Below are 14231 nucleotides of genomic sequence, written 5' to 3'. Positions count from 1 at the left end.
ACAAACTGATTTAGTTGGTTTTTCTAGCCTTGTTGGGAACCTTTGATTCAACCAATTTACATTATTGTAACTCAAGTTAAATATATAGACAAAACAGCCTGTAAAATTTTTGTTCATAAGATATGTATATATACTTTTTTTTTTTACTGAAACATACAGTAGTCATCTGTCCAGAAACAATCAAATGCAGCAACACCAAGCAAATAAATACAAAATGCTGTCACTGTGAACATTTTTGGGGCATCTGAAACATTATTTACATACGATCACAAAAGTTATGCACATTTACAGTGTTTCACACATCATCAACACTTCTGCTTACGTATATTTTTTTGATAACACTTTACAATATGTTTCAAATCATTTACATTAGTTAACACATTAGGTCTCGTGAACTAAAAAAGATGAATAATATTACAATATTTTTTAATCTAGGTTAATGTTTTCTATATATGTTTGCAAATTTCCACATATATTGATACATTTTTAACAATTCATTATTAGAATTAACATTAACAAATGCTGTTCAAATTGTTATTAATTGTTCATTAATGTTAATGAATTAAACCTTATCGTGCAATGTTACCATTTTCTTAACTCAAGGAATGTCAGGTGAGAAACAAAGAAGAAAAATTTACTCAGTTTAGGGTTCAGAGGACAGACAGCACTGGGAGTGTAAGCACACATTAATATGCTGATAACAGCTCAACGTCGGCTCAGCTGACGGCCTCCGCCTTGTGTTCTGTCACCACCTGAACCTACTGAAAGCCTCACTTCCTCCAGAAAGCTGTATCAGGGGAACATATGTGGCTTATAATACATGAGTACAGTCAGCACTGTATTTGACAGAGTCAGGTTTACACAACCCACTGTGGGTAACAGAATAATAATAAAGAATATGGTGGACCACGTTTTTTTCTAAAACCCAAATGTTTTAGAATTTTGCTAAGTTTTGAAACAAACTGATTTTATTGATTTTTCTAGCCTTGTTTGGAACTTTTGATTGAACAATTTGACATCACAAATACTGATGCATTACCTGGTATAGAAAGCAAAATGCTTACCCACATACATTGAAAATAAATATTTTGCTTCAGGAAGTTTATAAAGTGTCAAGTGAGTTAACCAGTATCTAATGGCTATAGCATATAATAGCCACAGCTGTAGTTAAATTAGATGGAAATAAGTTAAAGCTTTATTAATAAATTTAGCTTAAACTACATTTATTTGGTTGAAAATATTAAGATGCATACAGGGTTTATTTCACACATCATCATATGTGAATATACAAAATAATTTAGATTAATTCATAAAAGTCTGGGGATGATAATATTTTTTATGTTTTTGAAAAAGTCTTGAGCTCACCAAGGCTGCATTTATTTAATAAAAATACAGTAAAAACAGTAATATTGTAAAATATTATTACAATTTAAAATATCTGCTTTCTATTTGAATATATTTTAAAATGATGACAAAGCTGAATTTTCAGCAGCCATTACTCCAGTGTTCAGTGTCACATGACTCTCAGAAATCATTCTAATATTCTGATTTGGTGTTCAGGAAACATTTCTTATTATTATCAATGTTGAAAACAGTTGTGCTGCTTAATATTTTTGTAGATTTTTTTCGATGAATCAAAATCATTTACTTGAAGTCTTCTGTAACATTATCAAAGTCTTTACTGTCACTTTTGATCAATTTATTGCATCCTTGCTGAACAAAAGTATTCATTTCTTTCAACACAAATCTTGCTGACCCAAAACTTCTAAGTAGTAGTGTATATATAAAATATTTAATTAATGTATTAAATAAGTAATCCAATGTCCAAGTGAAATCAAAATCAATGGAAGCGAGAGTGCTAAGAAACCAGAACCCATATATTCTAGATTACCAGTGAAACCTCCAGAATGAGAATGAATGATTCAGTTAAGTCATACGAGCAGCACAATTGTATGTTCTTTACATAATGCCATTCTAGGGCTGATGTCACTCTGTAACCGGGAACCTTCTTGAATAAGGCATAAAGGCTTGTGTGCCAGCGGGCAAATGGATAGAGGTGAGATGGTGAAAAGAGACGACTACGTTGAGAGCATTTAAAGACACTGACCTTTTAGTGTTGTGAATGATTGTGCCCCCGAGTACGATGCGCACCCCCGGCATTGTGCGGTTCAGGTTATAAACAGTCAATGCCTCTTCATAAGTGGCCCCACCAATTATAAAGACAATAATGTCTTGAGGTCTGAAGAGTCGAGACAGAGTGTGAAGGAGTACATTTATATAACTGCTGCAGTCCATGTTTTTCAATCCAAGCAAAAAGTTTCTGTATTGTACATTAAACACTATTTAAAACTAATTTAACTGGTAGGTAGGATGTTTGAAAACAGTCATTCCGTTATTATAGAAATCATACACTTCACCTTTAAAGCAAAATCAAAACGCTCACATTAAACGTCTGTAAGTGTGGCCATATATCATTAATGCATGAGTGTGCATGCCAGACTACTTATGTATTCATGTCACCTGTCTCTAAGAGAACTTGGCCCGAGGTAGGGGAACTGGCTGTCCTTCAAACGACCCTTGATCAGCTGATCCAGCGTGTCATGTAGTAGCGGCTGATGCTGTGTGTACACATTCTCAACTCCCTATTCAAATACATAAACAAGTTCTGAGTTTGTGACTACAGCAATATGACATGTTAAGAAAACACACTGGTAAACAGAAGATCTACCTTAAGTCCTTTGAAAAACTGTTTGGTAATGGCCACAGCATCTGTAGGAGCGATGAGTTCACTTCCTCTGATTCGTTTGCCACCATATTCCACCACGGTTTGTATCATCTGCAGCACAGATGGAGGCAAAGTTGAGCTCACTTTCCTTTTTAGTAATAAAATGACTAGATTTGATCAGATTCATCTGGATCTGTCATTGTGCTACAGGACAGATCTGATGGCTCTCACCTTGCGGTGTCTCTCTAACACCCCTTTGCGGTTGAGCTCCTCCATAAGGCTGGGCAGAATACCGCTGCTGTGTTTCTCATAGCGAAGCGCGTACAGCATCACCAGCCGCACAGCATCAATTTCAGAAAGCCGAGGGTTCTGCAATAGTCGCCTCAGGTTCTGCAGAAAGACGAACGAGTAATCTTTTGCAACAGTGCAAGATCTCATCTTAAAATATTGTAGGCAATCACAAGGAACTTTGTGGATGGACATTCACTACCTTTCAAAAGCTTGGGGTTGGTAAGTTTTTAGATATATATTTTCGAAAGAACTTACTTATACTCACCAAAGCTGCAATTAAATACAGTAAAAACAGTAATATTATGAAATATTATTACAATTTAAATATTTTTTTCTATTTCAATATATTTCAAAATGTAATTTAAATCCTAAATTAATTGTAGTTATTTTCAGCAGTCATAACTCCAGTCTTCAGTGTCACATGATCTTTCAAAAATCATTCCAATATGCTGATCTGGTGCTCAAGAAACATTTCATATTATTATCAATGTCTGCACTCTGACCTGTTGTGCACTGGAATGATCATTCTGGCAGGCCAACTCCTGCTCCACCTCTGACACCTCCATCAGCTGTCTTTCACTGACCAGGCGAGACAGCTCCCCAACCACAGTTACATGTTTTGAGACCGTGCCTGACATTTTCTTAAACTGTGGGTAATTATCCACAAATGCCTACAAAAGGGCCAGAAAATGGTGATTAAAAACAGAACTTCGTAATATAATAATAATAGTTCTGGATCACTCCTACAAATAACAATATTAACTGGCTTCAGCAGTGGTCCACTCACCTTCATGTCAGTTATGGACTCTAATTTTTGTTTGTCCTTGGGCTTTTTCTTCTGGAAATCCTCCATTAGGTTCTTGATGTTTGTTCCAATCTCACCAAAATTCAGGTACAAGTTCTTATTAAGAGAAAACAACATACAGTGTTTCTTTGTTTTAATTTTTTTTTTTTACATTATTAACTTGTATTTACTTAAATAGGAGTATTTATTTGGAAATAAAATCTAATTAGTATGTAATTTCAAGATGTATTACTCTTTAATGTGATCTACCTAGCAATAATATTTTGAACGATAAGCTACTCACATTTGCATAAAACTCATCATTTTCTGCCGACAAGACCACCTCCCGTAGGTCCTTACTGATTCCAGGAACTCTTGACAGGTCTATGCGGTTGTTATTGAGGCCCAGTAGCTCATGAACCATGGCCTGATATGTCCACTAGAGGAAACAAACGCATCCACATGTAGAATTTGCAGCAATCATTATGTAACATTTATTTTGCTGCAGTATGACAACTGTTTTCAGCAAAAGCAAGCAGGACACACTGGCTGCTGTAAATCTCTCAGTATAGAAAAAGAATAAAAAGCATACTGTTAATGTCTAACACTAATGTTTAACACTAAAACATACTGTTTTAGCAGTTTTCTAATATAATCCAGAATAAAACTATGGCATCCCTCTCCCTCTGGTGGTCAGGTCTAGGATTCTGCATGCAGATTTTACCAGATTAAGATGTAAGTAACATTACTAAGATACTTTTTTAGACTGAGACAGCAGACAGGTTTCTTACCTGATTGAGAAGGGGAGTAATGGCATCATCACTTCTGTCTAAAATCAGGAGAAGAGGAGGTACTTCTGTTTTTCTGAAGTCAAACAGTTCATACTCCTTAGTAATGATTTGCTGTGGAAAACACAAACAGATCATACATATATATATATATATATATATACACATACATTTGTATCTGTGTTATCATTTTTATCAAAAAATGACATATAGATTCAATCAAATTACTAATAACGCACATTACAGATCTATGATATAATTAAGAAGTAAAGTCTTACTTTGACACTCTCTGCCAGCCTTTTGGACATGTCAGAAGAGAGCTGGTAGCGGATCATGGGGCATTTCTTCAGGGCCAGCAACACTGATGTCAAACCCTGAGTTACACGAGGCAGTACACTGGGCTCCCAACTGCGACCCTATAAACATGCAGAGAAAAATTCACAGTGAGCCTAAAACAGAAAAAATCTGTGTCAGATAGCCGTAAAGATATGAAGAAAAATAATAATAATTCCAAGCAGCACTATTAGTTAAGATCTTGTTATCTAACGTAAATTATCTCCACCTGTTTTCTGTTCAGTATTGTAACATACCTTAATCATTAACAAATAATGACAAAATACATTTATAAGCAACCATGTAAAGTTTTGTGTATTTTTGCGACATACATGCAGTTGCTTTAATGATTCATACAGGAATAATTAAATGCAGGTCAATCCACACAAAGCAACAAAAGGCAAGCACTAAGTTCCCTATAAAAAGAGTTAAGGCTGCTCAAATGTGACAAAAGCCTAATTTCTTTCTTACCCTGGATACTCCTTGAAGATTGAGGGAGAAGAGATGAGGGTTCACAGCAATGAAATCTCCATAGAACTCCTAGAATAACACAAAATCTAATTGGTTGACGAGAAACAAGATTTATAAAGTTTGACAACATTATATGAACACTGATTTTAATTTATTCATTTTTTTATGGATTGGATAGATACATTATATGAACACTGATTTTAATTTATTCATTTTTTTATGGATTGGATAGATGGAGAGACAGACCAGAGATGTAGATAAGAAGAATTATGAATAATTTTGAACAAATATATTTATATATCAATTATGAAGAAGACTTCACCCACCTGCACTTCTGCAACTACTTCCTGTTCATCTGCCTCAGCCAAAGCCTTTATTTCACTTTTACTGATCACGTTACTGAAATCTGCACAAAATAATTAATTAGTCCTAAAGTTGGTTAAACGTGCATCGTCTCACCACCATTATTATCACATATGCAAACTCATATGAATGAGAGATAAACTGATGCAGTGTGTCTTCTGATATATTACTGGCACTCACAGATGAAATAAACACTATACTTGGGCCGACGAAGCTCTTGAATCAGGTGCTCTACATTCTCCTGAAACCAGAGACGTTCAAGTATGAATAAATAATTTCAATCATCTTAAATTTGAATACTCAGTCTAAATCTACAGGTGCATCTCAATAAATTAGAATGTCGTGGAAAAGTTCATTTATTTCAGTAATTCAACTCAAATTGTGAAACTCGTGTATTAAATAAATTCAATGCACACCAGTCTGTGTGCATTGAATTTATTTAATACACGAGTTTCACAATTTGAGTCGAATTACTGAAATAAATGAACTTTTCCACAACATTCTAATTTATTGAGATGCACCTGTATGTATACTTACCTTGGTTGGCCGAAGAAAGCAGATTGCCTTAAGGTGCTTCATGTTGTCCCGGTTTTTTGAGTCAATGCGCTCAAAAAGGTAGACTTCTTTCTGCAGGATCTCAGACTGTGTGTAGACCACACTTACGATACTGGTCTATTAACGAACAGAGGAAAAGAGAACAAGAAAGTAATGTTTTGATCACTGTCTGTCACTGGTGGCAGATCAGAGTTAACACATGTCTAGGTAGACTGCTGATTAGATGTTTTGAAACAGCCATACTTCAAAAACAAATGAAGAGTTCAGTTCAGCTGCATTTGGTTAAGAGACACATAACATGTACCAGGTCAGCAAAATCCATACACTGCACACAATACTAGACTATCAGTGGCATAAGAACTGATCTGCGTTTTCTTACCTTTAAAAGCATATAACTGTCCTCTAATTTGAATTCACTTACCGTCTCCTTGTCCATCAGCAGCACCTTCATCCCGGGTCCGCTGCTCTCTATCATTTTGGAAATGTACTGCTTGACAGCCAGAGTCACGTTCATTTTGTCGTATTTATGTTCCAATTGTCAGTGAGAATGAGTCAATTGATCAGATCGTTTCAAAGTTGTTTAACGAACGATAAAGGACTCTTTTCATCAGTAAACTCCCGTATACACAATACTGTTGACAATGCGAGACAACTCTGGCTGCGCTTTCAACTATTTCCGGTGTACGCGAGCGTTCGGTCCGCGTCTGATTTGGGAACAGTTGTAATTCAGTCGGTATGCCAGTCCTGCAGGTTCAATTAACTAGTTCAACTGATCTGCGAACAGGTCGTAGAGCATAAATATATCCCATAATTTAAGGCTGCTACGTAAAACGGAGTAAATAAAACGCCATATTGGTGAGGGCGAGAAAGGCGTAACCATCACTGAACACTCGTATTTTTCCAGCATCTATTGTTTATTTATTCGTTTATGTGTTTTTTTTACAGTCTGTGGTTTTATAGCATGGTTACTTGACTTTTATTAACAATTTCATTACCAGTTTAATGCTGGTCATTTTTAATAAATGTATTTAAATAATACTGGTTCATTGAATGAATCAGTGCTCGGACCAGTTCAGTCGGATTCATGAACGAATTCTTCTGAAATATTCGACTCAGAAGAACGATTCACTCCCACAGACAGTTAACACACAGTATTTTACCAGCGTCAACAACACTTTTTAAAATTAATTTTTGTTATTTGAATTTTATTTAGGAAACCTTTATTAATCATCAAATGAGATACTTCAAAACAGCTTTAAAATTAGACCAACTATCTTTCATACTGTCATGGGCAAGACAGGGAATACAGTACTGATCCATTAACCACTAATCATCAATAATCATAAAATCAATTAAATAAAGATTTCCATTAGAGAAAAAATCAACAAAGATGGAAAAGATGATCATGAGTGTTGATAGCTGCATACAAAGCATTCCTATAGGCATGTGGTATTATGAATAGAGCTTGGTGGAGTGTTGTCAGTTCTCTTCATGGTAGCCCACAAGTTTTGCACTTATTTCCCACAATCGCAGGGCAGCAAGATCATCTTTACCTTCAGGAGCTGGTTCCTTCAGCTTACAATCACTGTAAAAAGATTTCATTATCATCCGGTGTCAAGCATAAACACATCAGGAAAGGTAAATATTCAGACAAATTAAAATACAAACCCATAACACTCATGGTGAAGGCTTATGAATATAACAGCTCACCTGAAATAGCAGCCACTGTGAGACTCCAGCCCTTCAGTAACTGCACAGTAGATTGACGTCTGAGCGCCTTGACTGGGGGTTTTCATCAATAAGAGAGCAGGTAATGACAACAGGGTGCTGAGCAGAGGGTGGCTCGTCTGCACGTAACGTCCCAGTTCAGTGCGGATTACTCCAGGGTGAAGGGAATACACTGTTACACCAGACCCTGATTTGAAACAGAGCATGAATAAACAAGCCTAATGCAATAATCATTTGTAAAATGTTTTTTAAGCTTTTTTTTATATGTCTGAACGTGGCTGATTAATTGGGGATGAGCGCACAAACCTTTAATCCTCTGTGCTAATTCACGAGTAAACAGCAGGTTGGCAAGTTTGCTCTGCCTGTAGCTGACCAAGGAATCATATGGTGCTTTGTTGAAGTTAAGGTCATCAAAGTGGATCTTACCTGCAAGAAAGGTCATCGAACTGAAATATATTGTCAGTCTCTTGTTTATCTGAAAAAATGTTTACATTTGACTGAGTAGAGATGCATAATAAATCATAACCATGTTATTATTCACTGTTAGACTGAGATTGTGAAAAAAGGGCAAATGAGCAACCTTTGCTGTTATCTAATGCTTTACAAAAACATCTTTACAAAAATAATTTAATAATACTGTAATTTTTAGCAGATCTCAAAATTAATATGAATTTCCATATGTACATTATGTGGTTGTGATGGCTAAATTCCCTTTTCAGCATTTAACATGACTGAAAATTATTACAATTATTGACGATACTGATATAAGCCAATAATTATTTTCATGTCATGGCTGATCACCAATAAATGTCTGATATTAAAATCCTGTATTATTTTTGTCTAAATAAATAAAAAATAAACTATAAAATCCCATACCATTTCTGAGATAGACTGGATTAAACATGGATATTTTCCTGCATATTTTGTTTATCACATGCACAACAAAAGTTTTATGGATAGACTTTTGGGGGATCATGTTAATGGGTGGGTTTTACCTCCTTTGTGAGCAATACTGGATACATTAAGAATTCGACTAGGACTAGACTTCTTCAGCATGTCCAGGAGCAGAACAGTCAGGAGGAAATGACCCAAATGATTGACAGCAAACTGGGTTTCATAGCCATCCTCTGTAAGGCTTTTAGGGCACATCATCACTCCTAATAGTATAATTATGGGTTTATTCACACAAAATGTGCAATAAGTAACAATACAGCTTAAAGCACAGTTTGATTTGTTGCTTAACTAATAATGAGGTCTAAGGTCTTACCAGCATTGTTAATAACTAAGTATATCCAGTCGATCCTCAGTGGCAGTGTATTCATGCACAAATTGCCGAACGGAGAACAGAGATGCCAGGTCTAAGTGTCGAACTACTATGTTGCCATTTCCTGTAGATCTCCAGGGGTCTCCAAACTCGGTCCTAGAGGGCCGGCGTCCTGCAGAGTTTAGCTCCAACCCTAATTAAACACACCCGAACCAGCAAATCAAGGTCTTACTATAGGCATACTAGAAACTTCCAGGCAGATGTGTTGAGGCAAGTTGGAGCTAAACTCTGCAGGACACCGGCCCTCTAGGACCGAGTTTAGAGACCCCTGATCTAGACCTTTCAGTGGTTGTAAGGATAAAATGACAAAACATTTCAACAGTGTGTTTACCTCTCATGGCCAAGTCACATGCTGTCTCTTTTCCAATGCCAGTGTTGGCACCAGTAATGATGACTGTCTTCCCATCCAGTCGCACACGACAGCAGCAAACTCCACCTGCAATCCATCTTCTCAGCAGAACCAAACCTGTTTTTGAAGATCTATTATAAGCCACATTCTTTTATTCAAGTCCAAGGGAATTCAACATGTTGTAAATGTGGTTGACACATTGAAAATATTGAAAATATGAAAAAGTGCTTTTAGTTTAGATTTGGCTTGGAAGCACTTTTGGAGAGTTGGCTCATTGCCCTTATCAAATCTATGAGGTCCAGGATACAAAGAGCCATTTTGGAAAAATTTATTTTTAAACATTGCAGTAAATATGTACCATCGCTGTGTAAACACTCTGCAAATCAGACAAATGTCTAACTAAATCCAATTTCGAATTGGCATCAGTGTTATTTTCGTATTATTTATGGTATTTATTAATACTTTAAATTAGTTTTTATTTTTAGATTTTCAGTTTTCATTTTATAATGAAATATAATACAATTATATTTGTATATTTTTGTATTTTTTGTGTATTTCTATTAAGTCTTAATTAGTATTAATATAAATTTAATTATATATATATATATATTAATGGATTTGATATTACTGTGTAGTGAAAAAAAACATGATCACACAGCGTCTGAATTCTATTAGATTCCTCAAAAAAATAACCAAATCCCTTAAACTACATTAAAAACCATTTGAGCACACCATTGTACCTTCAGCACAATAGCTCTGTGTTGTTTATTATATTCTACAATACCTATGGAAGAAACTGCATTAGTTCATAACTGACTGTAATGTTATTTTAGCCCACCAAAAGTTAGAATGAGAAGAAATGACATTATGTAACTTACTAATAGCTGTGACCGCAGTTACTGTGCCGTATTTGGTGAGATGATTTGACTTCAGTTCCTCCCACAGTTGAGTTACTTGGATAGAGAGATACATGTCATCCGCTGTGATGTGCTGTCAGCTCTACTATAATTTCATTTTCTGTTGTACAGTAACTCTTTTCTTTGCTTAAAAAAGCTGTTGTTTCAACTGCATGGCCACCGTCAAGCTCAGTGCCAGCTAACACATCTAAGCACCCTGCATTTAAGGCTGGGTTAAGGTTTTATAAGAAGATTAAGTCAAGATCATGTTTGATTCCATGGCTTGTGGTCAGAAGGAAATGTGAATAACAAAAACAGTTATCCAAACAATTTCTGCTTTTAAAACAGAAAACTGTAACACAACAGCTTTTCATTAGATGCTAAAAAGTGTTTTGGATTTAAAATTGACTTAATTTGTGCAGTCTGAGGTATTTGAAAACAGCCCCTGATCTTTTAATCTATAAAAAGCTTTTTGGGGTATATGGGTCATGTGGCCCTCCCACCTGCCTTATTAATTTGTTTGCCACTATTTTGATGACTTTATTATATTACCTGCCAAGAATAAGTCAGGGACTGTGTTGCATATATTTTAAAATGTGCTTTCTTGTTACATCTTAACCTGTTGTTACAACCATATGAGTTTGTAAACAAGTTTGTAAAAAACTGGGTTGAGACCCAGGCTAAAAAAAGGTTGCAGTTTATCCAATGACTATTGCAAAAGAGGCTATAATTGGGTATTCCTTCACTTTGAATCTTCCTAATTTTTTAAGTGTTTTTTTATTTGTCACCTTTATTCAAGTCACCTTTATTTATATAGCGCTTTATACAATACAGATTATGTCAAAGAACAAAATATGGTCTGTGGTTTAATTTAGTAGAAGAGACTTTCACATTTTGTTCTACACTTAGTCCTAAATTCCAAAAGGTGTTTTTTTTTTCCAGGGATGCCACAAAAACATTTTGGATTCCCCAAAGTACCTTTAGAGATCAGATCCTAAAACATTTTTTCTTAGTTTGAAGAACATTTTAATAATCTAAAGAACCATTTTCCATTATAAAGAACCTTTTGTGCAATGGAAAGATTCCATGGATGTTAAAGAAACCATAGACCCATATTGAACCTGCAAAGAACATTGTGAACATAAAATACAGTCAAATAAATGTGAATTTTGAAGCTGCTTTGTAAAACAAAGTGCTAACAAACTGCCACATATTTCAGAAAAACTGCAGCTTCATGCCTAAGGTTTTATGGTGTGAATTTATGTTATTGAACAAAACAGATGTTTGTTTTTTTTATTTAAACCGCCATCCTTTAAAAAAAAAAACTAGGAAAGAAAATAGGAAAATCTCGAGGGGAAACCATTGCTCTAAAATGCTAATTCTGTTCTAAGAACATAAACTGAACAGCTCTATAAAACATGAGGGGCTTTGTTTACTGCTTATAAACGTTATAACAATAATTGAACAAAACACCAATTCGTTTTATAAAAATCGCAAAACGGTGTTGGTATTGTTGGAGAAACATGCTCGTTTTAATATGAAAGACTTGCAGTTTCGTTCAAAGAATATTTGGATAGAAACATTTAATATCTTGTGTCAATAATTCACTCCTGAATTCTAAACCTCAGGCGCAATCTTAGAATTAGTGAAGGCAGAGTGAAGAAAAAGATTATGCGGGAACCATTGGTTATGGCGCGAGACCGGCATACATTGACTAAAAAAGCCGACGTTTTCCTTTCGATGTTCGAGTCATGAGTTTGTGTCCTTAACTCGGCAGCGGAGGTTTTGGATCACTACACTATTTAGCCGGCTAAGCTAGTGGCTGTGCATACTGTTTAGTGCAGATTAAATTCAATTCAAGTTTATTTGTATAGAGCTTTTCACGATACAAATCGTTGCAAAGCAACTTTACAGCAAAGTTTCAAGAATCAATTCAATTCAAGTTTACTTGTATAGCGCTTTTCACGATACAAATCGTTGCAAAGCAACTTTACAGCAAATTTTCAAGAATCAATTCAATTCAAGTTTATTTGTATAGCGCTTTTCACGATACAAATCGTTGCAAAGCAACTTTAGATAAACATTGCCGTTTTAAAACAAGAAAATCAGTGCAGCAGATGGCACGATAAATGTCTCAAAATGTTAAAACATAATGCATAGTGATAATATTTACTGTAAATGGTAATTAGCTTCTGTAAAACGACATTGTTTATTATAGGAAGTGATATCCCAGGTACATTTTCATATCACCATATGCGTGTAATGTAACATTGACTTTTCGCTTGCATTTACGTTAACTATTGTATTTGCTTTTTTATTATTATTATTAAATGATGAATAATCACGATCAACCCGCCTTTCTCACAAATATCGCAGCCAATCAGTGTGCAGGGAAACACTCGTGGAAGTGACGTTTTTAAATGTTTCGCCTACCGCGAGCATAGAGGGGAAAACCTCTGCAGAACAGGGATCATTGTTTTTCCATCATGGCAAAGCCCGCGAAGAATTAAAGGAAATAACGCACTGTAAATTTGTATCCTATCTTGTACATATGCAAAACTGTGCACAAGGTAAGAGTCTCCCTTCTTATATCTGGAAGCAACACGCCGGTGTTTGTAAAGAAGTTGTTAACAGTTGTTCAATCAGGTAAATGCGTACACAGCTGCACGGGCCGGGGTCGCGCAAGACGCGCATTGGCCGGGCATGCATGAGTTCTGTTAGCAGGGTGGGCTAACATTAGCTCTACGGGAGGATCGCGAGCGTGCGTCTGTTTTGGCGTTAAAGCGACTCATGTTTATTATGACAGGATGTAGATACTGAGTCAAGAAATCGGTTTAGAGGCTGATCCATGACACTTTCTGCCAAAGTATGACAGAAAGTAAACAAATATTTAAATTATTTTTTAACTTTGAGAAGAGAAGCCATAAAATAAGCACTGACAACTAAAATCATTCATATTTACAGGCACATTTCCACTGCTTTTCGCTACAACATTAGTACACTTGCTGTTTTGTAGTAATAACTTATAATCGTATATAGATAGATAGATATATAAGAAAAACAGAAGAAATCAGATTTTGGCAAAAAATAGTACATCTGGTAACACCGTCCAGACTTTATATGATAAATTTAAATATAGGCCTATATCTGTTCAAGCTTTGTTATTGTTGATTTAGAAGCTGTACAAAATGATTAATTGTCATACTAGCTTTTTTATTAAATAATAATATTAGTAATAATAATGATAATTATTATTATTGTCACTTTATAGCTGTCAAATAGATTGTTATTATACTGTATGTTCAGCCACAAACATTACTAGTATTGTTGACAGGAGTGATGCCACTGTATAAGCATCAATCTTTCTTTACAGAAACATGGCAGAATCAGACCTTTACATGCAATGCGATGAAGATGATCTAGAGCCATGCCAGAGTTTTACAGAAAACAGGGACCAGATATATAACAAAGGTAATTACGTTTTTTTTAAAGGGGTCATATGATGCGATTTCAATTTTTCTTTTCTCTTTGGAGTGTTACAAGCTCTTGGTGCATAAAGAAGATCTGTAAAGTTGCAAAGACTAAAGTCTCAAATCCAAAGAGATATTCTTTATAAAAGTTAAG

The 14231-nt window shown here is 35.3% G+C and overlaps 1 protein-coding gene and 1 pseudogene across 2 annotated transcripts; both read right to left on the bottom strand.

Moving 5' to 3' along the window:
- Positions 1 to 547: 547 nt before the first annotated feature.
- Positions 548 to 7222, bottom strand: LOC107731364 (vacuolar protein sorting-associated protein 45-like). Of its 2 annotated transcripts, none has more exons than XM_016542428.1 (15): positions 6732 to 7222; positions 6293 to 6427; positions 5936 to 5996; positions 5719 to 5798; positions 5393 to 5461; positions 4867 to 5004; positions 4592 to 4702; positions 4105 to 4239; positions 3804 to 3917; positions 3520 to 3687; positions 2957 to 3115; positions 2729 to 2836; positions 2521 to 2642; positions 2108 to 2239; positions 548 to 787 (listed from the first exon to the last, which is right to left on the bottom strand). In XM_016542428.1, exons 1-15 carry the CDS (start codon positions 6822 to 6824, stop codon positions 706 to 708), a joined length of 1707 nt encoding a protein of 568 aa, XP_016397914.1. In that variant the 5' UTR covers positions 6825 to 7222; the 3' UTR covers positions 548 to 705. The 2 variants fall into 2 exon arrangements, with proteins under 2 accessions (XP_016397914.1, XP_016397918.1); XM_016542432.1 differs by lacking the exon at positions 6732 to 7222 and adding an exon at positions 6554 to 6712.
- Positions 7223 to 7692: 470 nt separating this feature from the next.
- On the bottom strand, positions 7693 to 10825 carry LOC107731381 (retinol dehydrogenase 11-like; annotated as a pseudogene).
- Between the last annotated feature and the right edge of the window lie 3406 nt (positions 10826 to 14231).

The sequence above is a fragment of the Sinocyclocheilus rhinocerous genome, unplaced genomic scaffold (genome assembly GCF_001515625.1).
Source record: "Sinocyclocheilus rhinocerous isolate Xijiao unplaced genomic scaffold, SAMN03320098_v1.1 scaffold193, whole genome shotgun sequence".
In the NCBI taxonomy this organism is placed as follows: domain Eukaryota; kingdom Metazoa; phylum Chordata; class Actinopteri; order Cypriniformes; family Cyprinidae; genus Sinocyclocheilus; species Sinocyclocheilus rhinocerous.
This window is presented reverse-complemented; position numbering and strand designations above follow the sequence as displayed.

Coding starts and splice junctions, on each gene's coding strand:
- LOC107731364 (XM_016542428.1), bottom strand. CDS start 6,824: ATGAACGTGACTCTGGCTGTCAAGCAGTACATTTCCAAAATGATAGAG. Junction 5,799..5,935: donor GTATAGTGTTTATTTCATCT/GTGAGTGCCAGT, acceptor TATTTTGTGCAG/ATTTCAGTAACGTGATCAGT. Junction 3,688..3,803: donor AGTCCATAACTGACATGAAG/GTGAGTGGACCA, acceptor GCCCTTTTGTAG/GCATTTGTGGATAATTACCC.